The 25499-nt window shown below is 38.1% G+C and overlaps 1 protein-coding gene across 10 annotated transcripts in view; it reads right to left on the reverse strand.

Moving 5' to 3' along the window:
- The window catches only part of Nbea (neurobeachin), a 559026-nt gene that overhangs the window by 301495 nt on the left and 232032 nt on the right, over window positions 1–25499 (reverse strand). For 8 of the 10 annotated variants that reach the window (NM_001427608.1, XM_063282102.1, XM_063282100.1 and 5 more), the window contains one exon: window positions 8133–8260. The exons of 1 other annotated variant lie outside the window; for it this stretch is intronic. In NM_001427608.1, coding sequence (NP_001414537.1) covers window positions 8133–8260 — 128 coding nt within the window. Of the gene's footprint in view, window positions 1–3992; window positions 7260–8132; window positions 8261–25499 lie in introns of those variants that run through there. One more of the 10 variants, XM_063282104.1, reaches the window with a different exon arrangement.

Raw genomic sequence — 25499 nt, forward strand, 5'->3', positions numbered from 1 at the left:
AGTTTACTTTGGGTTAATTTACACAGAGATGCAATATTTTCTTTGAGGATATATTTTCCAATCTCTTCATTAAAAGATTCCACTACAATCTGAATTACTACTCCTAATTTTGTTTTCCTTATTGGAAAGTATATATTTTTAATGATTTAGATATTCTAAACATGTCCTGTTCGTTCTCTTCCCTTCTTGTCTTTCTGACACTTTGGTCTGTGTATTGTTCCTTCCTTGATTTGCCTTATTTATGTTCATTTCTTCTAAGTCCATGTCAACAATTATTTTTCTCTTTATTTACAATTACTTTCTAATTTCTTTCTCTAAATTTAAAATTGCTTAATTCTGATTTAAATAGCTCTTTCATCTCCTTCAACCTCTTATGAATCCTTTTAGCTCATTTAAACATGATTCTGATATGGTGATTTTTTTTCTCAGTCTCACTATTTTTACTATAATACATAAAATTAATATCCTTTATCTTTATGTAATATGTGCTTTCTTAAATTTCAGGTGATTTTTTTACATAACGTTTGACCTCTCTCTTCAGCTTTTAAGGTGTTGCCATGGTGCTTTCTTCTTACTAGAGTGTGGTTCTTCTGTTTCTTCCAAACGCTGTCACTATTCTTTGGCACATAGGAAGTGATGCAGTCTTCAGCATTTGGTATCTAGTGAAAGGACGTTAGGACACCGGGGGACAGTCTTTAGTAGGTTATGCTACCACTAACTTCAGCTTAGCTTCCTCTTCTTCCCATGAGGTATGAATCTTCTCAGCATCTAATTCCCAAATGGAATTGGGCCAAATGACTATAGAATAAAATATTTAAAACCATGATCAATGAAACAAAACAATAAAAATTAAAACAAAACAAAAATAAAATAAAACCTGTTCTTTGCTTTTACAAATGTGATAATTTCGTAACTGGCTGGTTTTTATTTGGATTTTTCTCTATTCCTTTTGCCCTTCTATTGCTCAATGCTGATTCTATGCACTGGTGTTGCTCCGCAGTGTGGACCCCATTCTGCCAGAGGGCTGTGGTTCATTTCTTACGAGGGTCTGAATACCTCTTAGCCATGCTGACATAACCACAGCAGCCCTGCAATCAGCTCTTATAGTGCAGTGATCTCTTCTTTTAACTCACATTTTCAAGTTCACCTTCAGAGTTTTCCACTAAGGATCTACAGACTCAATTTCTTAAAGGCTCATTTGCTTCCTATGGTCTGCTCCAGATACGAATAAACATCATGTTCTGCAGCTAACTGGGTGAATCACAGAACCCAATATGGGGCCAATAGGAACATTTATCTCCTACACGTCTTTTTTATTACTGATGTTAATAACATAATATCTTCCCAACTGCAATGTAGTTGAATTAGTTATTTCCAGTATGGCAATTTAAAACGCGAATCAAAACAAAAAAATTAGCATTAGGAGATGGCTCAATGGTTAAAATACTTGCCCTGAAAACACAGGGACCAGAGTTCTGATCCCTAGAATCCACAGAATGCTGGGTGGGCATGTCAGCCAGATCTCGGTGCTGAAGAGACAGAGACAGGAGGTTGCTCAGAGCAAACTGGCTAGAGAGTAGACAGATGGTGACTCTGAATCAAACCAAAAGGCCTGCCTCAGTGAATGAGGTGGTAGGGTGATGTTCTCTAGTCCTCCATGTGCATGTCCTCACACAAGCAAAGGCTAAATGTGCACACACATGCATATCACACCCAAGGGGAAAAGGAAGAAATCACATTTTAGCACAGAATTTTTCTATAAAATAAAAATACAACTAGATACAGTGTTTTCATCCTGTGGCCACAGATCCCACATACCTTCGAGACAGGGCCTATTCCTCTAACAGTCCACCAACACCTCCTCTGAAGGAGGTGGACACTTCATGGCATATCATCATGTTTCTAAGAATGGCACTCCTGGGAACTCTAAGGATTTACACAATGAATTTTAATAAACAATTATTGATGTCATTCAAATTAGACTTTCTACATTACTGTATTTCTTTCCAAATGTTTCCATTTATGTGAGCTCTTTAAAAATATCAGCTTTGGGGTTGGGGATTCAGCTCAGCGGTAGAGTGCTTGCCTAGCAAGCACAAGGCCCTGGGTTCGGTCACCAGTTCCCGAAAAAAAGAAAAAAAAATCAGCCCTCGTCCTTAGTTATCCTACTCCTATCCAGAATTAAATTGATTTTAGTGGAAACAAAAAACTAAGCCAAAAAGAACAAAAGCATCTGAGCCATTCAGACTCTATGTTATGCCTCTAGGCAAATGATGAAAGACATTCCCATTAGAAGAAAACATAGTCGGGGCTGTGATGGGCCCCATTTTGATGACTATGCCACAGAAGCTAGTTTGGTGAGAAGACAGAGAATTGCAGAAACCAGAGACTATGAAGTTGTTTTGAGTAAAAAGGGGTGGTGGCCTTCATTATTGAATTTCCTGAATCATTTCTAGGCTACCTAAAGTCAGACTACATCCCCTCCTATCCTAGGAAACTAAAGAGAGTTTTGTCTTATAGCAATTATGTTACCCTGACTACTTCATTTTAAGTTCTGAAGTGAATTTAAATAATGCTAATAATGAACAGTGGTTTCTCAGGGTTATTTTGTACCCCAGTAGGACAAGGCATTGAAATGAGTATTTCAAAGACAGACAGACAGACAGACAGACAGACAGACAGACAGACAGATGACACACACACACACACACACACACACACACACACTTTAAACTTCCCTCCTCTCTTCTCTTCTCTCTCCCTTCTTCTCTATCTTCCCATGCTCCCTGTTTCTCTCCCTTCCCAACCTAACCTTTGGGTGATATCCTGGTTCTGTATTATTTATAAAGTGTCAAAAATAAAAATGTGTTCATGGTGTGGGTGTGCATATGTATGCATGCTGACATCTGTAAAAAGCACACATACATATAAGGTGCTGAGAAGCAGATTGTATGTGTATGTAAGTCTGAGGTTAGAGAGTCTTCCTGGGTTATTCTCCAGTTTATTCATTGGAAACATTTTACTTTTTAAAAATAACAGTCACTGATAAGCTAGCAATCAACAATGATGCAGATATTATTACAATTAAAACCATGTGGTAATTTATGTTTTCATTTTAAAACAAGATCCTAAAGGTCACTGACCTGTACCTGTTCAGGTTCAGGTGGGTTGAATAAGGATTGGATTTTCTAAGTGGTCCTGGGTATAACAAGCGATGGGGAGAGACAAGGTTTGAGAGTGTTTTCAGAGTGAAGCGATATAAACGATTAAAAGTGTCCCCAAGGAGTGGACCACAAGCTGTCACTGGAACTGTAACAACTCTATAGACTTGTGGGAGGTAAAGGCAGATAACAGAGGATGAACAACAGTAAGTGAGAGCCCTTATTCACTGAGGCAGAGTCTCAACTGAGGTCAGAGCTCTCTCACATGGCTAGTCTAGATAGCTAGTTTGCTCCTGGAATTCCCTGCCTCTACTTCCTAGCACTATATTCACAAGCAGGATGCCACACCCACCTGGCACTGATACAGGGTCTGGGAATGCACATTCTATTCCTCACGCTTTATGGACACAATGAGCCATCTCCCTAGCTTTCTGGTTTCATTGCTGTGGCAAGCCACACAGACCTAACGATTCTGCTCCCTCAATTTTTGTCATCTTTGGTGTGGATTTTGAACTTGGATCCATACCTACTCTGACTTTTACACAGTAGTTCCTATAGAATTTGAACATTTTAAAGGAAGCCATGTAAAGTTTGAATAACTACGTCTTGTCCACCAAAGGCAAAATACAATCAACATTAGTGTTTGCTCTGGAGTCACATAGTAAGAGTAATAAAGCCTGTGAATAACAGTGATAGATATGAAAATGAATCTTGTTTTAGCTTGCATGGAAATAACAAACACAGCTGAAAGTATCCATGATTAGCTGTTGTAGAGAAAATCTGAGCAACTATATGTGTAGGAAGAAAACCAAACACACAACATCCAACCAATACAAGTCAAATATATTTTATTATATAAACAATCATTTTCTTCTCTTAAAACTTCAGTTACAAAAATTCAGATTTGCTTCTGTAAGACATACACATATCATGAAGTCAAAAGCCACAAGATTTATTCATGGTAAGCAATCTTTCAAACAGAAATAATCAATGGCTAAGAAGATGAAGAGTTGATTTTGTAATTTCCCTGGCTTCTTCACAACTGTCTGACAATTTTCTAAGATAGCTGGATGTCATATTAAGATGGAGGGCAATGGACGGATGAGGGTGTGAATGAGGGTGTGGCGGCCAGAGATGAGCTCAGTGCTACTGCACTCCCTGGGCACACCTCGGATCCTGGGTTTGATCCCCCAGTGAAAAACAAGGGAGAACAGGAGACAACATGCACATCTATCTGGTAGGGCAGAGAGCAGTCAAGAAGAAAGTAGAGAACTCATGGGTAGGTAAGGACAGCCGCAGATCAACAGCAAGAATTCTTAAAAGAACACACCATTTTACCTAGCTCCTCTTATTTCCCAATTTTACCTCTCCCAAAAATGTCAGTTGTTAAAAACAGTGTTCATTCTAGTAAAAAGGGTAAATACTGGATATTAATTATGTAATAAAATTTATGTGAGACAATGGCAACGCAAACTTTTTATTCTTGAATGAAAATATTTCTATTAATAGAAATATAAAGTCCCACAGACACACTGAACAGAGTGACTTAAAGTCTCTGTCTTAGGGGTCAAAGGATGAGGATAACTGAGGAATGGAAGGAAAGGAAGAGGACTCCATGTGAAATGAAGAGAACTTTATCTAAAAGGAAGAGAGGTTTATTGATATAAAAGAAAGAGAAACCCGTGTAAAAGGGAAACAATTCTATATACAATAAGGAAAACAAAAACAAAGATACATGACCTATGGCTTGCTTATATGCTTACCAGCTGCCTACATCAAGAAAAAGGAGACTAGATGAACCTGGAAACTAAGAACCAAATTCTGGCAGATATGAACTTCATTTTGTTACAGAAGAGTAATCCCTAAATACATGAACTAGATAGGTCATTTGCAGGATCATGGATTAAGGTTATCAACAATTCATTTCCTTGACTAATGACATTTAAAAACAAAATCTACAACTTAAAGATCTACTTCCTACCTTCCTGTTATAAAGAAATGCCATTTTTACATTAGCAAGGACAGATCTGATTATTATATAAAACTGTAAGAACTGCATATTTGTAATTTTGACTACAGAAAAACTATGTCCAGGTATGTGTAATATGTGTAAAAAAAATGTCCAGGTATCTGGAAGTGAAAATTCTGGAAAGAAGGCTACAAATTATAGTAGTTAAAATAGTAACTGGGAATAATCTTTTTAGATTTTTCATTATAGACTCAGTAACGTGAACTTAAAAAAAATCCAGATTCATTTTAATGATGATCACAGAAGGAAAAGATCACCAAAAGCATACTACAGATCAGAGTTTAAGTTCTCAGAAGATAAACTGGGCAAAAATGTCAGGCAGCTGGGCAGCTGTACATATACGTGTGTGATCAGGAAGAAGTTCAAGTCCTCACATACGTGCTTATTGTGTATTTTTAGTCTGAAGTTATTCTTTCAACTGATCAAACATATCCCCTACTTTGATGATTGGCAATAGTCCTTTTCTAGCCTCCTACACAACAGTTATCTCTGAAGATATACTTCCGCATCTGTTCTTTAGGAAGTTAGCACGAATACTCGCATAAACCTTTTGATCTAAAATGGGTCTTGTCTGCAAGATACACAAAGACAACGGTAGATTGGAGCTTGTGGGAATAGCCAGCCAGTATCTTATTTGAATTACGGTCCACTCCACAAGATGGAACCTCATACATGAGCCTTATAATTTTTAATATTCTAGTGTTGCTGATATGCTGGCTCCTTAACATGTCATGTAAAATCTGTGATTGGATATAAACAACATAGACCCATTACAAAGCATTATTATATTAATAACTTTTCTCCCTTTACTATATCTTCAATCAACATTTCTAATTTGTGTAAACTTTAGAAAAAGGTACATATAATCAGAGAAAAATACTCTCATTGTTGTACAGGATGTGAGAAAATATTTACATTCATCTTCAATTAATATTTATTGAAATTTTAAAATAAGACTTTGTTACAAAAATATGAAAGTATAAATACCAGCTTTTTTGCTCCTTAGGAGAATATACTCAAAAGAATTAAGGAACTGAAAAGAATCCACCATCAAGCAGTAGCCCCATTAAAAATCTACATTTTACTTAAGATAACATTCATACCACATTTTAATAAGTTTTCTTACAGCTCAAGCTGTATTATATAGTACTGATATAATATTTGAAGTATTGTTTGAAGAACTAGTTTTCAAATTAGTATTTTCAAAAAGTATTACTTCTTACCAAATTTCTATATTAAGTAGAAGAGAAACAACTTAAAAAGCAATTAGATATTTTTCAAATGTTTACACATTAATAGTGATATTAGTAACAAAACAATCGAGTAATGTTATAAGAAAATCTAAGGGAGAAGGTTACTAAAGTTTTCAAAGTGAGTTTGGGGTACCTTGGGGTATCCAGTTAGAGATATCTAATATCTAATGGTTTATCTGGCTCTAACCCTGTCCAGAAATCATAGGACAGTACTGGGTTGTCACGGGAAGTAAACAGAAGCAAAGGAACATTTCAAAACTCTGTGAAGGTGAGAGTCTCCGAGAGCAGGCAGCACTAAGCTGAGCAATGCACTTGCTTCTAATTCCAGCAGAAAGGCCCATGGCCATCCAGCACTTGACCTCACAGTGCTCTGCCACGCAAATCCTCCAGATAGGTTTTGCCCACCTGACTGTTAGCTCCCTGAGGGGTGCACTGGTCCTTCCATCATGGTACTCAGGACAGGTGCGTCAGTGCATCCAGGAGACACACATTCACTGTTCGATGGATTACACACATATCAAACAGTGCACCTAGAGGAAGCACAGTCTGCGGGCAAGGGGAGGTTTTCAAGTTTGTATGGGAATGAGTTTAAGGCACAGCTTATTCAGATGCTCAGTCGTGATCCCTGCGACACTTCCTACTTCACTTTGTGGCTGGAAGTAATGACAGCAACAGTGACTTTCCACTTCTCCCACTGTGACAGCCACCAATTACTCAAGGTGAAGCAAAGATTGATCACCTCTCTCTGGGTACTTTCTAATCCATGCTGCTTCAGTCAAAAGACATGGATATTCTCCTGTTCTCCTACGATGCCACCTTGTTTGGAAATTTTATATGCATTATGCAGTTTTATTTGCATCCAAATAACCCATCTTACAGTAACTCAGCAATTCCCAAAGGCCATAGAGTAAACAATAGAAATAAACAGGACATTGACCATCACCGTTTGCCTCATAGAAACACTGCGGAAGCAGAGAACAAGCCAGAACAAACAGGAAAATGGCCTTGCTTCTGGAAGTGGAAGCCACAAATACGAAGTCCAAGGGCCACTAAAATGGCATGAAAGAACCTTTTATTTACAGGGTCATCTCGATGCTGATCTCTCCTTTATGAAGCTCAGAAACAGTCATAAACTGAAACTATTAAATGAAGTAAAGCTTCATTTAGCTATAGTTTTCAAAGCTCCTCTCCTACCACGATACAAATTAAATCTCCATTCATTACTTACGCTGCTATTGAGGAGATGACAGCTTCATCAAGTGCCCATTCAGTATTCTCAACACTGTTACTGACTTCCTGGTTACAGCTTCTCACAATAAAAGCATCATATAGGTAAGAAAAGTCATTTGAAAAACTCTTGGCTCTCAGAACAGCAGGGAATGTTACAAAACCTATGCTTAATAAGTGCTGTCCGGTGAAAGGATAGACAGTGCTGCTAGTAAGACTGAGACTGAAGAGCCACTGCTGCCCATTCTAAGGCCTTTCAAAGTCCCTCATGGAGCTGTCATTGATACTAGTTTTAAAAGAAGTGAAGAGAAGGAAGCACACACACAAAGTCCCATGAGAGTCTCAGCCATGGTATCTTTAACGTCTATTGGCAATACATATCTTTTCAAATGCACAGGCTATGCCATGATTAATAGGTACATTGCATGAAAGTAAAATATGTAGAACATAGAGAGATCATACCTTCTATCAATAGCTCTTGTCCATGACTGCCCAGAAGTGTACGAGATAGGAATGGGGCAAAGTCTACAAAAATTTCACGAAGAAGAGGAGCAACTTTTTCTAAAGCTCTTTCAAGTTTTGCAGTGATGCTGTTGAAATTAAGACACAAAGACTAGTAAATATAATTCAATATAAATGCCAAATAAACTTTAGTTCTAAATTAAAATATTTATAATAAGTCACAGTCGAAGTCCAGTTCTAGCCCATGGAAAACAGGAAGTTTCATATGGAAGGGACACAGTTTTGTACTGAGAGGTGTCTACTCTGCAGGCTGAAGCTGAATGAGAGCAACTCCACTAAGGAAAGGGGCCAAAGACACTGCTACAGATCTAAGAATGTTAGGAGAAATGAACTCTTCTATCTCTGTGCATCCTCAATGTGAAATAGCTTTCATCACTAGACCACTTACAAAGAATTTAAACTCCTGTTTTCAAGAAACATTTCCTGTAAAAGTTGGATAACAAAAGAAGTTACTGGAAGTCACATGACTTGTATTAAAGTAACATTTTTCATTTCCTAAGCCCATTTACTTTCTTAATTGCTGAAATAGTGTTTATGTTGCTCAGTATGCAGTTTAAGCAGTTGCTTTGCAGGTACATGTTGTAAGTAAAAGAAAAAAATAGAAGAGGAAACTATTTTTTCATTAGGCAGGTTAATATTTTGGCTATAGATCTATTTTTCATAGAAGTAAGTGGTGAGAAAGATTGGTCAACCGGGAATCCTGGCTGGGCCATAGACTATGCTACCCGACATTATGTACATCAGCTCTGCATTTCTGAAGAATGATCATCCTATTATCTGCCCACTGAGGATTAATCAGCTAAGCCCTAAAACCTGAGCAAAAAAGCACCCAGCACACAGTGAGAGGTACATAATGCTAGTTTTGTAAGAGATATTTTGCATGAAACCCACTCATATGTATTCTTGTAAAATATGGCTCTGATACATTAAACAAAATAAAGTTCAGAATAACACTGTGAGATGTGCAGATAGCATGAGGTGTTAACAGTGGTGTGTGTGTGTGTGTGTGTGTGTGTGTGTGTGTGTGTGTGTACCTTAGACAGGCCCTCCAGCTATGGGATGAGGCAGACTCACTGCAGAGCCTGCTGACACAGACTGCTCGTCATTGTCACTCATTTCTGAATGACCATACAGTTGTAGCATTAGAGTGTGTGTGTAAGTTTTGGACGAGGGACCACTCTGACACTTCTAAAGAGAAACGGATGCTAAGGAAGGATTAACCCAAAAGGTGAAGAGTAGGACCTCAAGCCTCTGAATTCTCACCATCACTGTAAATTTTCTTTCATATTTTCTATCCGGCAATACAGCCGTTTTTTGCAGCTCTTATTCTTTTTCTTCAGAAGAGTCATTTCCTATAACTCCTCAACTAAGGTAATTCTATCTACAATGGAATCATAAGTAGGAATTACAATCAGAGAAATGAGATTTATCTAGATAATTAATATCTTCTAAAGCCAATATTGAAAAGAAGCACTAATATTGAGTTGTATTTCAGATTAACATTAATGAGCACACAGAAATGGGAAATTCAAGATTCTGGAGGTTTCTATCTATCATCAAACCATACTACTAGATTTTCTTATCACACATCACAAGTACACTGTGTACAAGTATTACTATCCCTTTGTACACTGAGGAAACTGACAGGTTACTATTGATATTTACAGATTACCCCCAGTGTGTCTTTCAAAGAGGGTAAAATATGTGCTTATCCATATGTTATTATTAAAATAAGTAGAACAGACATAAAGTTCCTCTTTAGAGCCCTGTCACTGTGCGGCAGATAAAGATTGGCAGGTGCTGGGCCTGCACTTCTCTTCTAACATTCTCTTCTTCCTGGAGAACAGCATAGCATGACCTGTTCAGATTTCATGGTACACGGAAGAAAACTATTGACAGGGAACAAAGAAATGGTAACTTAGGGGAACTCTATGGCTTTCAATCCTGTAAATAGTTTTTCTCAAAGACAAAATAAAGGAATTGCTGGGCATGGGGCAGGAGATGGCAATTTCTAGATCAAACTGAGCTATAGCATAAGACTACAAACAAACAAACAAACAAACAAACAAACAAACAAACAAACAAACACCATCTACCAAACAGAAAATACCTTTGAGCACAAAACAGAATACTTTTATTTACTTTAGGGGGAGTCATAATTTTTCAGTTTTCTGAAGAGGTTAATTCCTTTATAAAAAAAAATTCAGTAGATGCACAGACTCTAAAAGGGCAGTGACTACAGAACAGTCCCCACAGCCTTTCATTTACACTTTAGAAAAGTTTTGGCCGAAATACAGAAGTTATCTGTGGACTAGAACAAGAACTGTTTGAGTCTCTGCCTTCACTCTCCTTTTCCCTTCTTTCCCTGACTGACACTAATGATACACGCATCACTAGTGATAATGTAAAGATAGCCAGGCCAGATCAGTGGCTACTTCGAACTTGGCTATTTCTATGGATAGTCAGCATAAACCCTTAGCAAAGACCACCGCTGATTTCCATATAAAAATAATGCTCAGAACTGAAGCGATTTATCAACTATTTTAACAAAATTACTAAAGAGAGGAAAATAAAACCCTTGAATGAGGTATGAGGCAATGGTGCTTCAGAGGAGAGTTTATAGATATAATATCTAACAAAACATGGGGATCTGAAGCACAAGTGCTTAATACTGTTTTTTTTTTTTACCCCAAATTAGATTCTTGCTTATTTACTTTCCTGTTTGTTTGTCTGTCTTGAGACACAGTCTCACCATGTACCTCTGGCTGTCCTGGAACTCAGTATATAGACCAGGCTGGCCTTGAACAAAGAGAGATCTGCCTGTCCCTTGTGAGATCACTTGTCCCAAGTGTTGGGATCAAGGGTGTGTGCCACTATACCCAGCTGCTACTTTATTTTTTATCCGTTTAAAATAATGCAGTGTCTTCTAAAAATTTTATATAAATAAAACACAATTAGGCCATGGGAGAAAACAGTATCTAAAAACCATGACTACAATACAACAGAAGTGTTTCTAAACAAGATTTGACCTCAAGCTATAGCCAAGGTCATGTTGAATGAAGAAGAATACTAGCAGAGTAGGAGATGTATAAACAGACAAAAAGCATACTTCCTCTATGCTGTTTTCCTAGAAAACTTGAGATTACAACTCATTTTAGACTTTATACACATTATTAATTTTCTTTTACTAAACTTCATTATTATAATCGTAAAGAAATGTACTCAAGATATACAGCAGATAGGAAGTAATTCAATTTGGAAATTCTGTGGTACACACATTTTACCAATTAATGTTCCTATATGAACTAGGGAATGTAGGCATAGGAAAAATGAAATGGTTTGTTTTTAAAAAATGCGTAGAAAGGGGGCATTATGGAAGAAAAGTCATCTAATGCTGTTTAATCAACTACATGTTATGACTAGGAACTGACAAGCACTGGCTCTAAACATTTTATCAGGCTTTCGTTCAATTATGGCTATGAAACATGAGTAAGTATACTGGAGCTGATGGGCAAACAGATCAGAAACTGTGGAGTCAGTAACATACAGTTAAACAGTTTCTAAGCTGTTAGTTTCTAGGGTTGCCACCACTAAGCAAAACATCGTGCTGGGGATAAAGTGTGCTTATTTGATTTTTCCATGATATTGTAAAATATAAATCTAACATTTCTCCCAATTTCTTCTAATTAGAATAATACATACTTTAAGAGCACATTGTACATATTAAGAAAATAGCATTATTCAAGATTAAAAATCTGGGGCTGAACAGAATTTTTCTATATAAGAAGTTCATTACTTTATGATGTAAACTAAATTTCAAATAAATACTTTTTAAGAAACTTGATAGTTTAGAATGTTTTTAAGTAATTATGAAACTTGATAGTTTAGAATGTTTTTAAGTAATTATGAAAGCTTTTGGAGTGCACTTTTGTTAATTGTGATTTGGATGTTTGGTGGATGGAAAGGAAACATATGAACATGCAAACACAGCTGTCTTTTCAAGTCAACTAGTTGTCAAAATGTCACCAAATTTCTCTATAGTGAGACCAAAGCATTAATGGGGCTCAAGTCCAGTGACATAAAGGGCCAAGAGAATTTGTTTTAGATCTCTGATATAGAAATAACATCCTAAAAATCTAGTTATTCATAGAGAATAATGCCACAGTAGCTGTTTCAGTGATGCCCCTGCCTTTAGAGAAGAGCAGGACTGTGAAGTGCATGCCCCAGAAGGGAGGCTGTCTCACTCGATGTCACTCACCATTTGGTGAAAAGATTGGACAGAATATATGAGATGAAGAAAACTTCCTCCGCTTCTTCTGCAAGCTGAGATGTTACAATAACTACAGCAAGAAAGCATAAAGCACAGTCTAGACCCTTCTTCTATCTCCTCCAGAGAACAGGGTTAACAGCTTCATGAAGGCTGTGGCAAAGCCATCAATTCTGTCAATTCAGGACAGAAAGGGAAGCCTATACACTGCTAGTGTAGGAACAGAAAAACAATATGAAACATCCTGAGACAGTATTTCAAGATTTCATCATTGAAGGAGTTAGAATCCATGTGAGGCGCTCTATCTATCAGGCAAGGCAGTTCATAACTGAGAATGTGTCTGAAGCAGAATAAGGATCCCAGTTCCCTGAACACTGGACACAAGTACTCAGTAAAAGAATAGCAGTCTATGACTGCAGAAGGCACAACAGAGTACTGAGAGTCTCTGAAACACACAGATTTGTTTCATGTCAAATCTGTTTCAAGCCAAATTAATTGTATGTACATTGAGACAGGTAGATTAACATGTAGGCAGCTCTGTGTAAACACATTGCTATAAAAGGTGAACACTTCTGTGGTTCCAGGAAGCACTGAGAAGGAAGAAGAAGGAAAGAGGAGTCGGAACAGGGACTGTAACCTCCTCAGTATGAAAAGTCCCTAAGACATTACGGGTTCAGAGTATAGCAAGTTAAATGCAGGAAAAGAGGACAGAGTGCTAAATGCCAAGATCATCCCTGATGGACAACAAGGAAAGCAACAGATCCATGAGTCCGGTATGATGAGAAGTTGAATATGTTCACAGCCTTAATAGTCTGAAAGTAGATACCAGTCTTCATAAGAAACTGGTCTAGCTATGAGGCCAGTGTGAAAGTGTTAGACTTGCAGCCTGGAGAATTGAGGAATTTAATCAAAAGATGTTGTTATGAAATTCTTGATTTCTATGAATTTAATATGGTCACAACACAAAACTAAGAAAATGAAAGATACAACAAAAGAAATGCACGGTTATCAGTAAAAAATTTTCCACAAAGACTAAATGTAACCAAAAGCACATACTCAAAAGACATAAAACACCAAGTGGAATTTTAATAGTAAATAACCCAAACTTGTCATAATAAACTATTGCAATACTATATGAAGAACAAAGAAAAATTTTGCAATCCTCTTCAGAAAAACATTAGCCTGAACACAAGAAATGAAGTATATTTCAAATCTATTTCCAAAAAACAGAGGCCAACAACTTTCTACCTGTTCACAAAGTCATTATGAAAAGAAAGCAAAACTGGGGGCTTTTAAAAAACAAGAAATATTGGGGAAATATCTATTGTTACCTTGAGTGGTGTGAAGAAGTTCTTCCAGTATAGAGAATGATTCCTGACAAAGAACCCTACATTTACATAAATTAAGAGTGCTGGATAAGTAAATACAATCAAGGGGAAAACCATTCCTTTGGATTTATGTACCTATTTTGGTTTGGTTTGATTAGCATGCTAAGGATGAAACCACACAGCACAATGGACGATTGGTAAGGGCTTATCTCTTGTCATAACCATCCAACTATTAGAAGGAAGATGCATGATGAATTAGCATCAAGGGTCATAAGAGTAACCATTATAAGAAAAGAATACTACACAATTGTGCTATTTTAAAAACAATGTTAAAAACTTTCAATATTTAAGGTGAAAGAAACAATAAATAAATCAACAATAGAGAGAAGCTGGGAGAAAGGAAATGAAAACTCCATGAACCCAGTACAAGTACTAGAGGGCAAAAAAATTAAGAAGAGAAAGTTAAAACCACAAAAGTGATAGTTTCCAAATCATTCCTTACATTAAAAAGAAACTATCCAGATTTAGTTATTAAAATACAATGACTGTCAGGTTTTATATAAGATCTACTGATACCATGTATAAGAAATCCCAGTTTAAATAAGAAAATAATGGACAAGTTTTTAAAAAGGAAGGAAAGGGATTGCCATTTGTGATAATGCTTTATAAGAAAAAGAAAAGCAAGTAACCCACCCGGCCAGAGACCCGAGCTCCTTCCAGTTTGTACCTGTGCCTGAAGCAGAGCCTCTACTCTGGATCCGCATCCATTCAGCCCACATCCCAGGAACAGTTGACCCCCTACCCCCAAGGTGTACAGACACATCCAGGATCACAGGTGGGACTAAAATCCTGCCCTAATTCCTGGTGTAACAAGGACCCCACCAGGACCCAGGGACGCAGATAGCCCACGAAGCCAGAGACGCACTCTCCTTCTAGTTTGCATCTGTGCCCAGAGTAATGCCCCTCTCTGCTCCGGATCCCCAACAACTCAGCATCCCCGTGCACCCCCAGAGGAAGCTCAAGCCCCAGGAGTTATAATACATCCAGGGTCACAGGATCACAGGATCATAGGATAATAGGAGGACCAGGATCCAGACAAAGACAGTGTGGCCAGTTACCACCAGAGATAACCAGATCGGGAGAAGTAACAGGAGAGCATGAGCAGCAGAAGCCAACACCACCGGCATCACCAGAACGCAGTTTTTAAGCCCCCAAATACTACAACACACCAGAAAAATCAAGATTGAGATCTAAATTCACATCACATGATGATGATAGAGGACTTAAGACGGACATAAATAATACCATTAAAAGAAATACAGGACAAAACAGGTAAATAAGTAGAAGCTTTTAAGAGGAAACACATAAATCCCTTAAAGAAATACAGGAAAATATAATCAAACAGGTGAAGGAACTGAACAAAAATATCCAGGATCTAAAAATGGAAATAGAAACATTAAACAAAACACAAGGGGAGACAACCCTGGTGATGGAAAACCTAGGGAAGAGATCAGGAGTCACAGACACAAGACAGCACAACAGAATACAAGAGACAGAAGAGTCTCAGGCGTAGAAGACACCTGAGAAGACATTGATACATCAGTCAAAGAAAACACAAAGAGCAAAAAAGCTCCTAACTCAAATAACTCAAGAAATACAGGAATATAAAGATGAAACCTAAGAATAATAGGTGTAGAAGAGAGTGAAGATTCCCAACTCAAAGGTCCAGGAAAAATCTTCAACAAAATTATAGAAGAAATCTTCCCTAACCTAAAGAAAGAGATGCCCATTAACATAGCAGGAGCCTACAGAACACCAGACAGGTGGCACCAGAAAAGAAATTCCTCCTGTCACATAATAATTAAAACACCAAATGCAGAGCATAAATAATATTGAAAGTGGCAAGGAAAAAAAGGTCAAGTAATATATGAAGGCAGACCTATCAGAATTACACCAGACTTCTCAACAGAGACTCTAAAGACCAGAATATCCTGGGCAAATGTCATACAGACTGTAAGAGAACAAAAATGCCAGCCCAGACTACTATATCCACCGAAACTCTCAATTACCAAGGATGGAGAAACAAAGATATTCCAAGACAAAACTAAATTTGAACAATACCTTTCCACTAATCTAGCCCTATAGAGGATAATAGAAGGAAAACTCAAACACAAGGAGTGAAACTACACCAAAGAAAAAGCAAGAAATCTTCTCAGAACAAACCCATAAGAAGAGAAAAAAACAATCCCACTAAAATCAAGGACTAGACAAGGCTGCCCACTCTCTCCTACTTATTTATTCAATATAGTACTAGAAGTCCTAGCCACAGCAGTCAGATAACGAAAGCAGTTCAACGGGATACATATTTGCAGATGATATGATAGTATATTTAAGTGGTCTTAAAAGTTCCACCAGAGAACTACTAAAGCTGATAAACAACTTCAGCAAAGTGGCTGGGTATAAAATTAACTCAAATAAATCAGTAGCCTTCCTCTACTCAAAGGATAAACAGGCTGAGAAAGAAATTAGGGAAAGACACCCTTCACAATAGTCACAAATAATATAAAATATCTTGGTGGGACTTTAACCAAGCAAGTGAAATATCTGTATGACAAGAACTTCAAGTCTCTGAAGAAAGAAATTGAAGAAGATCTCAAAAGACGGAAAGATCTCCCAGGCTCATGGATTGGCAGGATTAATATAGAAAAAATGGCCATTTTCCCCAAAGCAATCTACATATTCAATGCAATTTCCATCAAAATTCCAACTGAAATCTTCATAGAGATAGTAAGAGCAATTTGCAAATTCATTTGGAATAACAAAAAACCCAGGATAGTGAAAACTATTCTCAACAACAAAAGAACTTCTGGGGGTCACCATCCCTGACCTCAAGCAGTATTACAGAGTAATAGTGATAAAAACTGCATGGTATTGGTACAAAGACAGACAGATAGACCAGTGGAATAGAATTGAAGACTCAGAAATGAACCCACACACCTATGGTCACTTGATCTTTGACAAAGGAGCTAAAACTATCCAATGGCAAAAAGATAGCATTTTCAACAAATGATGCTGGTTCAACTGGAGGTCAGGATGTAGAAGAATGCAGATCGATCCATGCTTATCACCCTATGCAAAGCTTAAGTCCAAGTGGATCAAGGACCTCCACATCAAACCTCCATATAACACTCAAACTAATAGAAGAAAAAGTGGGGAAGAGTCTTGAACACATGGGCACTGGGGAAAATTTCCTGAACAAAACACCAATGGCTTATGCTCTAAGATCAAGAATCAACAAATGGAACAACATAAAACTGCAAAGCTTCTGTAAGGCAAAGGACACTGTCATTAGGACAAAATGGCAACTAACAGATTTGGAAAAGATCTTTACAGATCGATCCTTCATCTGATAGAAGGCTACTATAAAAAATATACAAAGAACTCAAGAAGTCAGACTCCAGAGAGCCAAATAACCCTATTTTAAAATGGGGTACAGAGCTAAACAAAGAATTCTCAGCTGAGAAATATCAAATGGCCGAGAAGCACCTAAGGAAATGTTCAACATCTTTAGTCATCAGGGAAATGCAAATCAAAACAACCCTGAGATTCCAGAATGGCTAAGATCAAAAACTCAGGCAACAGCAGATGCTAGCGAGGATTTGGAGAAAGAGGAACACTTCTCCATTGCTGGATTACAAACTGGTACAATCACAGGAAATCAGTCTGGAGGTACCTCAGAAAATTGGACATTCCACTGCCTGAGGACCCAGCTATTCCTCTCCTGGGCATATACCCAAAAGATGCTCCAGTATACAACAAACAAACATACTCCACTGTGTTTATAGCAGCCTTATTTATGGTAGCCAGAAGCTGGAAAAAACCCAGATGCCCTTCAACAGAGGAATGGATTCAAGAAATGTGGAACATCTACACAATGAAGTACTACTCAGCTAACAAAAACAATGACTTCATGAAATTCATAGGCAAACGGAATGAACTAGAAAATATCATCCTAAGAGAGGTAACCCAATCACAGAAAAACACACTTGGTATGTACTCATTGATAAGTGGATATTAGCCCAAAAGCTCGAATTACCCAAGCTGCAATCCACAGACCACAGGAAGCTCAAGAAGGAGTGGGAGCATCCGCACTTGATGCGGGGAACAAAAATATCCATAGGAAGGGATATGGAGGCAAGGTTTGGAACAGAGACTGAAGGAATGGCCATTCAGAGCCTGCCACATGTGATATATATGTATATATGTATATATGTATATATGTATATATGTGTGTATATATATATATATATATATATATATATATATATATATATCCCAAAACTGGAAAAGATTGATGAGGCTAAGAAGTGCATGCTGACAGGGACCAGATATACAAATACAGAGGCGAATGCTAGCAGCAAACCACTGAACTGAGAGCGGGACTCCCATTGGAGGAATTAGAGGAAGGACTGAAAGAGCTGAATGGGCTTGCAACCCCATAAGACCAACAATGCCAACCAACCAGAGCTTCCAGGTACTAAACCACTACTGAAATTATACATGGACTGACCCAGGGCTCCAACTGCATATGTAGCAGAGAATAGCCTAGTAAGAGCACCAGTGGAAGGGGAAGCCCTTGGTCTTGCCAAGGTTGGACCCCCAGTCCAGGGGAATGTCAGAGGGTTGTAGGGGGGGTGGATGGAGGGACACCCTTATTGGGTAGGGGTAGGGGATAAGGGGTTTATGGACAGGAAACCAGGAAAGGGAATGACATTTTGAAATGTAAATAAAGAACCATATCTAATTTTTTTTAAAAAAGAAGAAAAAAAGAGAAGCAAACAAATTAATTCCACATCTAACAACAAAAATAATAGAAAGTAGCAATCATTGGTCCTTAATATCTCTCAACATCAATGGACTCAATTCCAAAATGACAGATAGACTGGACAGATAAACAGGATGGAGCACTGTGCTGCATATAGGAAACACACTTCAGTGTCAAAGACAGACATTATTTCAATGGAAAAGGCTGGAAAAAAATTTTCTAAGCAAATGCTTCTAACAAACAAGCTGAAGTAGTCATTCTAATATCCAAAAAGAATAGACTTTCAACCAAAATTATCCAAAAAAGATTGGGAAGGACCCTACATACATGGAAGGAAAAATCCAAAGAAAGAGAACTTCAGACTAATTTCCGTCATAAATATAGATGAAAAAAATAATTTTTTTCAAACCAAATCTAAGAACACATGAAAACCATCATTCACCATGATCAAGTAGACTTCATCCCAGGAATGCAGGGATGGTTCAATACACCGAAATCCATCAATGTAATCCACTATATAAACAATCTAGAAAGAAAAAAAAGCCACATGATCATCTCATTAGATGCTGAAAAGGCCTTTGACAAAATACAACACCCATTCTCAAAGTATTAGATTAGGAAGTCAAGGTCCATACCTAAACATAATAAAAGCAATATACAGCAAACCAATAACCAGCATCAAAGGAAATGGAGAGAAACTCAAAACATCCCATTAAAATCAGAGACAAGACAAGGCTGCTCACTTTCCCCCACATCTATTCAATATAGTACTTGAAGTTCTAGCCAGAGCAAGTAGACAACAAAAGGAGATCAAAGAGATACAAATTGGGAAGGAGGAAGTCAAGATGTCACTATTTGCAGATGACATGAGAGTATACATACATAAAAGACCCCCCAAATTCTACAGAACAGCTCATACAGCTGATACACAATTTCAGCAAAGTGTTGGGGTATAAAATTAACTCTATCAAATCAGTAGCTTTCCCCTACTCAAAGGGTGAATGGGCTGAGATTGAAATTAGGGAAACAACACCATTCACAATAGTCATAAATACTATAAAATATCTTGGTGTGATTCTAACCAAGCAAGTGTATGACAAGAACTTCATGGAAAGACCTCCCATGCTCATGGATTGGCAGGATTAATATAGTAAAAATGCCCATCTTACTGAAAACAATCTGCAGATTCAATACAATCCATCAAATTTCAACTAAGTTCTCTATAGAGTTATAAAGAACAATTCTCAAATTCATTTCGAATAACAAAAAAAACAAACAAAAAACAAACAAACAAAAGCAGGATAGAGAATACTATTCTCAACAATAAAAGAACCTCTGAGGAAATCAGCATCCCTGACCTCAAGAGGTACTTTAGAGCAATAGTGATTAAAAACACAAAATAAAACAGCAAAAAATACTGCATGGTATTGGTACAGAGACAGGGAAGTAGATCAATGACCCAGAAAGGACCCCACACACCTGTGGTCACTTGAACCTGATGAAGAAGCTAAAACTATCCAGTGAGGGGGTGGGGGGATTTGAACAAATGGTGCTGGTTCAACTGGTGATCAGCATGTAGAAGACTGCAAATCATTCAAAGCTCAAGTCCAAGTGTATCAAGGCCCTCCACATAAAACCAGATATGGTCAGTCTAACAGAAAAGAATGTGGGGAAGAGCCTCCTCAATTACATGGGCACAGGGGAGATTTTCCTGAATAGAACACCAATGGCTTATTCTCTGAGATAAACAATCAACAAATGGGACCTTATAAAATTGCAAAGTTTATGTAAGGCATAGGACACTATCAATACGACAAAATGGTGACCTACAGATTGGAAAAAGATCTTTCACAACCCTATATCTGATAGAGGGTCGATATCCAAAATATACAAAGAACTCAAGAAGTTAAGACTCCAGAGAACCAAATAACTATAAAAATGGGGTACAGCGCTAAACAGAATTCTCAACTGAGGAAATTTGAATGGCTGAGAAGCAGTTAGAGAAATTTTCAGCATCCTTCGTCATCAGGGAAATGGAAATCAAAATGACCCTGAGATTCCATCTCACACCAGTGAGAATGGCTAAGATCAAAAACTCAGGTGACAGCAGATGCTGGCGAGGATGTGGAGAAAGAGGAACACTCCTCCATTGCTAGTGGGAATGCAAGCTGGCAAAGCCACTTTGGAAATCAATCTGGCCATTACTGAGAAAATTGGAAATATTTCTATCTGAAGACCAAGATACACCACTACTGGGCATATACACCCAAAGATGGTCCAACATATAACAAAAAAAGCACACTCCACTATGTTCATAGGAGACTTATTTATAATAGCTAGAAGCTGGATACAGAAAACGTGGTACATATACACAATGGAGTACTATGCAATGATTAAAAACAATGATTTCATGAAATTGACAGGCAAATGGATGGAACTAGAAGGTATCATCCTGAGGGAGGTAAGCCAATGACAAAAGAACACACGTAGTATGTACTCATTGATAAATGGATATTAGTGCCAAAGCTCACAATGTACAAGTTACCAGCTACTTAGACCATATGGAGCTTAGGAGGAAGGTAGACCAAGGTGTGGATGCTTCAGTCCTGCATTAACGTGGGAGGAGGATCATCATGGAAGGGAGTGGATCCTCTCTGGGATGCAGAGAGGAGCAGGAGGAAATAAGGGTGGGGGTATCAGGTACTGGAGAGGATGGGAGAGAAGTACATAGGATCAGGAAATTGAATAAAAATATGTAGCAGTGGGGGATGAGGAACTGGGGGGAGCCACTTGAGGGTCCCAGAAGCCAGGGAAGCAAGAGGTTCCCAAGACCCAATGGGGATGATTTTAGCTGAAATGCCCAAAAAAGGGGGAGAAAGAACCTGTAGAGATTACTTCCAGTAGAAAGGGAAGGTCCCCAGTCCAGGGATGGGACCACCCACCCATCTCAAAGTTTTTAACCTAGAAATGTTCCTGTCCAAAGGAAAGACAGCGACAAAAAATGGACCAGAGACTGAAGTAAGGGCCATCTGAGGACCCCCCACACCTGGGGATCCATCTTCTCTGCAGACACCAAACCTCAACACTATTTCTACTGCCAAGAGGTGCTTGCTGACAGGAACCTGCTGTGGCTGGTCCCTGGGAGGTTCAGCCAACAACCAACCAATGCATACAGGGATGCTTGGCATTGTCCATCAGATTGAGCTCAGGGACCATGGCTGTGGAGCTGGCAGAAGGACTAGAGGAGCTGAGAGGGGTTGCAACCCAATAGGAAGAACAATGTCAGCTGGTCAGACCACCCAGTGCTCCCAGAGACTAGACCACCAACCGAGATGTGTACAGGGAGGGATCCAAGGCTCCCGATACCTATGCTGCAGAGGATGACTTTGTCATCAGTGGGAGGGGAGGCCCTTGGTCCTGTGGAGGTTTGATGCCTCACCACAGGGGGATGCTAGAGCAGTGGGGCCAGAGAGGGTGGCTGGGTTGGGTAATACCTTCACAGAGGCAAAGGGGAAGGGAAGAAAGAGTGGATGTGGGATGGGGGTTTGTGGAAGGGCAACTGGGAAATGGGAGATCATCTGAAAAACAAACAAATGGGATGATTAATTTAAAATAAAAATAAAATTAAAATTAAAAAATAATAAAAGTTTTAAAAAAGAAAAACAAAACCAAGGGAGGAGCTGCACTGGCTTCAAATGGTGAGCTAGTAAGTTCAAACTATGCTAATTTGTTATACCTGGAGAATTATATTCATATATCTTTCATGATAAAAGATCGAATGAATGGATATAATTCAACTGAAATCAGTAGGTTTTGGTTGTTGTTTGGTTTTTCAAAACTAAGTGATTTTTGACAACTCTCTTTCAAATGTGGGATGACCAACTAGTTAGAAAAAACTAACTTAGATCCTTGTCCTTTGTGAGACGACAGTTTTGAGAAAAAAAGTAAAAGAACTGGACAAAACCTAACCAAGTCATGCTTGGTAATGGCACAAAATGAAATATGATTTGGCACTAAACAAAAATAGAACAGTCATAAGGAAAGAGCTGGGTGAATCAATATATCAATAATTCAAGTGGAAAAAAAGGCTGACAAAAACTAGTACACATTGTTTGATCGCATCCTTTTAAAATCCATGAATGTAAAATCTAAAGTAAAAAGCAAACACTGGATCCTGACTCTGAATGACAAAAGAATCCTAAGAAAGTGGATGTGCGTTCTATCACTCCTCTCTCAAAGACATGTTCTGAAGAGTTATCTGAGTGACCGAGACATTGAGCAAAAGTTCTTTACTAATGTTCAGAGGTTTGAAGAGAGTAATTAACTGTACAGTAGCACTGGGCCATAAAAAGAGCTGCAATCTTTACTGAATCAAGGTCACTCACTATTAGGTGTATCTCCATTGGTTGTCAAAAACAAAACAAAACAAAACAAAACAAAACAAACAAAAAACAAACCTGAATTACTTTTCTGGAAAGATAAATATCATTTGGTCCTTTGATATTACCCTATACCGTTAGCCATTTGCTATGGCTCCTTCACATTTTACTAGCACTAAAATTGCCAATGGTGTAATCCTGAAAAACAACAAGAAATCTAGAGAAAGTATAGATCAACTAGGTAATATTTTAAAATTCTAAATAATTTATTATAATTAATAAAAATTAAATTATTTTAAATAAATTATTATACAATCAATAGACAAAACTCAATTGCTTATGTACATGTGACAAATGCAAAAGCAAATGTCCTTCCTATTTTAGTGGCACCTACCATGACTGGCAAAGGAGTCGCTGCTTTGCCCTCTACTTGTATAATTTACTTTCATTTGCTGTAACTCTATATAATGGAATTCCATCGAGTGGTTCAGCCTAGCTGGGCTCTGTCTGTTTGCCTTGTAATTCACAAATTCTGAAAGGAGTATCAAAGACAAATCCTACCTCAGAAGACATCAAAGACATGGAAGATATTTTAAAGGCACATAAAAGTACAAGATGTTACAATAAAAACTGTAAGATCGGAGCGTCTGACAAACAGCACTGATGATGAACAGAAATAGTCAGTAGTAAATACTAATGGTCCACAAACCTAAAGGATCAATTATGGCTATAATGAAATATATCACCAATTTTGTTTGTTTACAGAAACAAAAAAATTGAACTAATATACTTAAGAGCAATCCTCAATATTTACCCAGCTGTTTACCTAAAACTGCCTGGAACAGATCGGGACCTAGCCACCAACTGGGAAATTACAGGAAAAAAATGGAGAACACGAGATTTTAGTGATTAATAAAGATAATTTAGCTATTATAGAAATCATAAACCGTGAGAGATGATTATGTGAGACAATGAAATCATGGATATGAGGAAGTTCTTGCTCTTATCAGTCTAGAGAGTGAGACCACGGTAAGAATGTAGCTAACCAAGGACAAGTACCAGAGTGGACTGATAACACCTACACAGTATAAGAAAACCTTTTTAAGACAGGAGTTCCATGACCCATAAACACAGACAAAGCCACTAAGGAGCACTGGAAACAAATGAGATATAGTTATCCCACTATTATAAATACTCGTGTGACAACAGCGTTATCCCACTATTATAAATACTCGTGTGACAACAGCGTTATCCCACTATTATAAATACTCGTGTGACAACAGCAAGCACTGACAAACGCCACGCATAGGACGCTCTATGCATTGCCCCAGAGTGCAATGACAGCCACTTTGCAAAGTGGCTTAGAATTTTCTCATGACCTTAAACACTTAATATCCATCCAGCAATTTTATTCTTAGTTGTTTATTGAACAGAAAAGAAATGTGTTGGGAAGCCTAAGACTTAGTCATTCCTAAATCTTTATTTATAATATACCAATTGGAATAACTCCAATGTCTTTAAAGGAGCAAACAGATAACACTCGTGAGTCACAAAATGGAATAATACTTGATGATAAGAATAGAACAGTAATAAAGAAAGAGATAATCAACAAATCAATAAGCCAAGTGAAAAAAGAAGGCAGAACAAAAATCAGTACACATTGTATGATCCCATCCTTTTACACTTGAAGTAAAATCTCAAAAAAAAGCTGGAAAGCACATGCTGCTGGCAGTGATGGGTAAATTATGCACAGGAATTTGAAAATTTCTGAAGTAACAAATACATGTTCTATCTTCTTAACTTGCAATGTGGTTTTACCAAAATATATACTAGAAAAACTCATTAAAATGTACATTCTAGTCACTTTTATTGAGTTTCAGCAATATAAACGAGTAATCTCAATAAAGTTGAAATGAAAGCTAACTTGAGAAAGAATTGTAGGGACAAAAATGGAGAAAAGACTGAGGGAAAGGAGGTCCAGTGATTAACTTAGGATCCATCTCAAGGGGGGGGGGCTCCAAGGCCTGCCACTATTACTGATGCTGTGTTGTGCTTACAGACAGGAGCCTAGCATGACTACCCTCTGAGGCCCAACAAGCAGCTAACTGAGACAGAGGTAGATACTTACATCCAACCAATGGACTGAAATAAGGGACCCCAGTGGTTGAATTAAGGAAAGGCTGGAAGAAGCTGAGGAGGAGGGCAACCCCATTGGAAGATCAGCAGTCTCTGAGACCTCTCAGATAATGAGCCACCAACCAGGCAGCATACACTAGCTGGTATGAGGTCCCCAACACAATACAGCAGAGGACTGCCAGGTCTGGCCTCAGTGGGAGAAGTGTTTAACCCTCTAAAGTCTTGAGGCCCCAGGGAGTGGGAAGCCTGGCAGAAGGGAGGGGAGAGGACATCCTCTTGGAGACAGGGGGAGGAGGAGTGAGATGAGGAACTGTGGAAGGGCGGACCAGGAGGAGGGCAATTACTGGACAGTTAAAAAATCTAAGAAAAAAA

Source organism: Rattus norvegicus, chromosome 2, assembly GCF_036323735.1.
Source record: "Rattus norvegicus strain BN/NHsdMcwi chromosome 2, GRCr8, whole genome shotgun sequence".
NCBI lineage: Eukaryota > Metazoa > Chordata > Mammalia > Rodentia > Muridae > Rattus > Rattus norvegicus.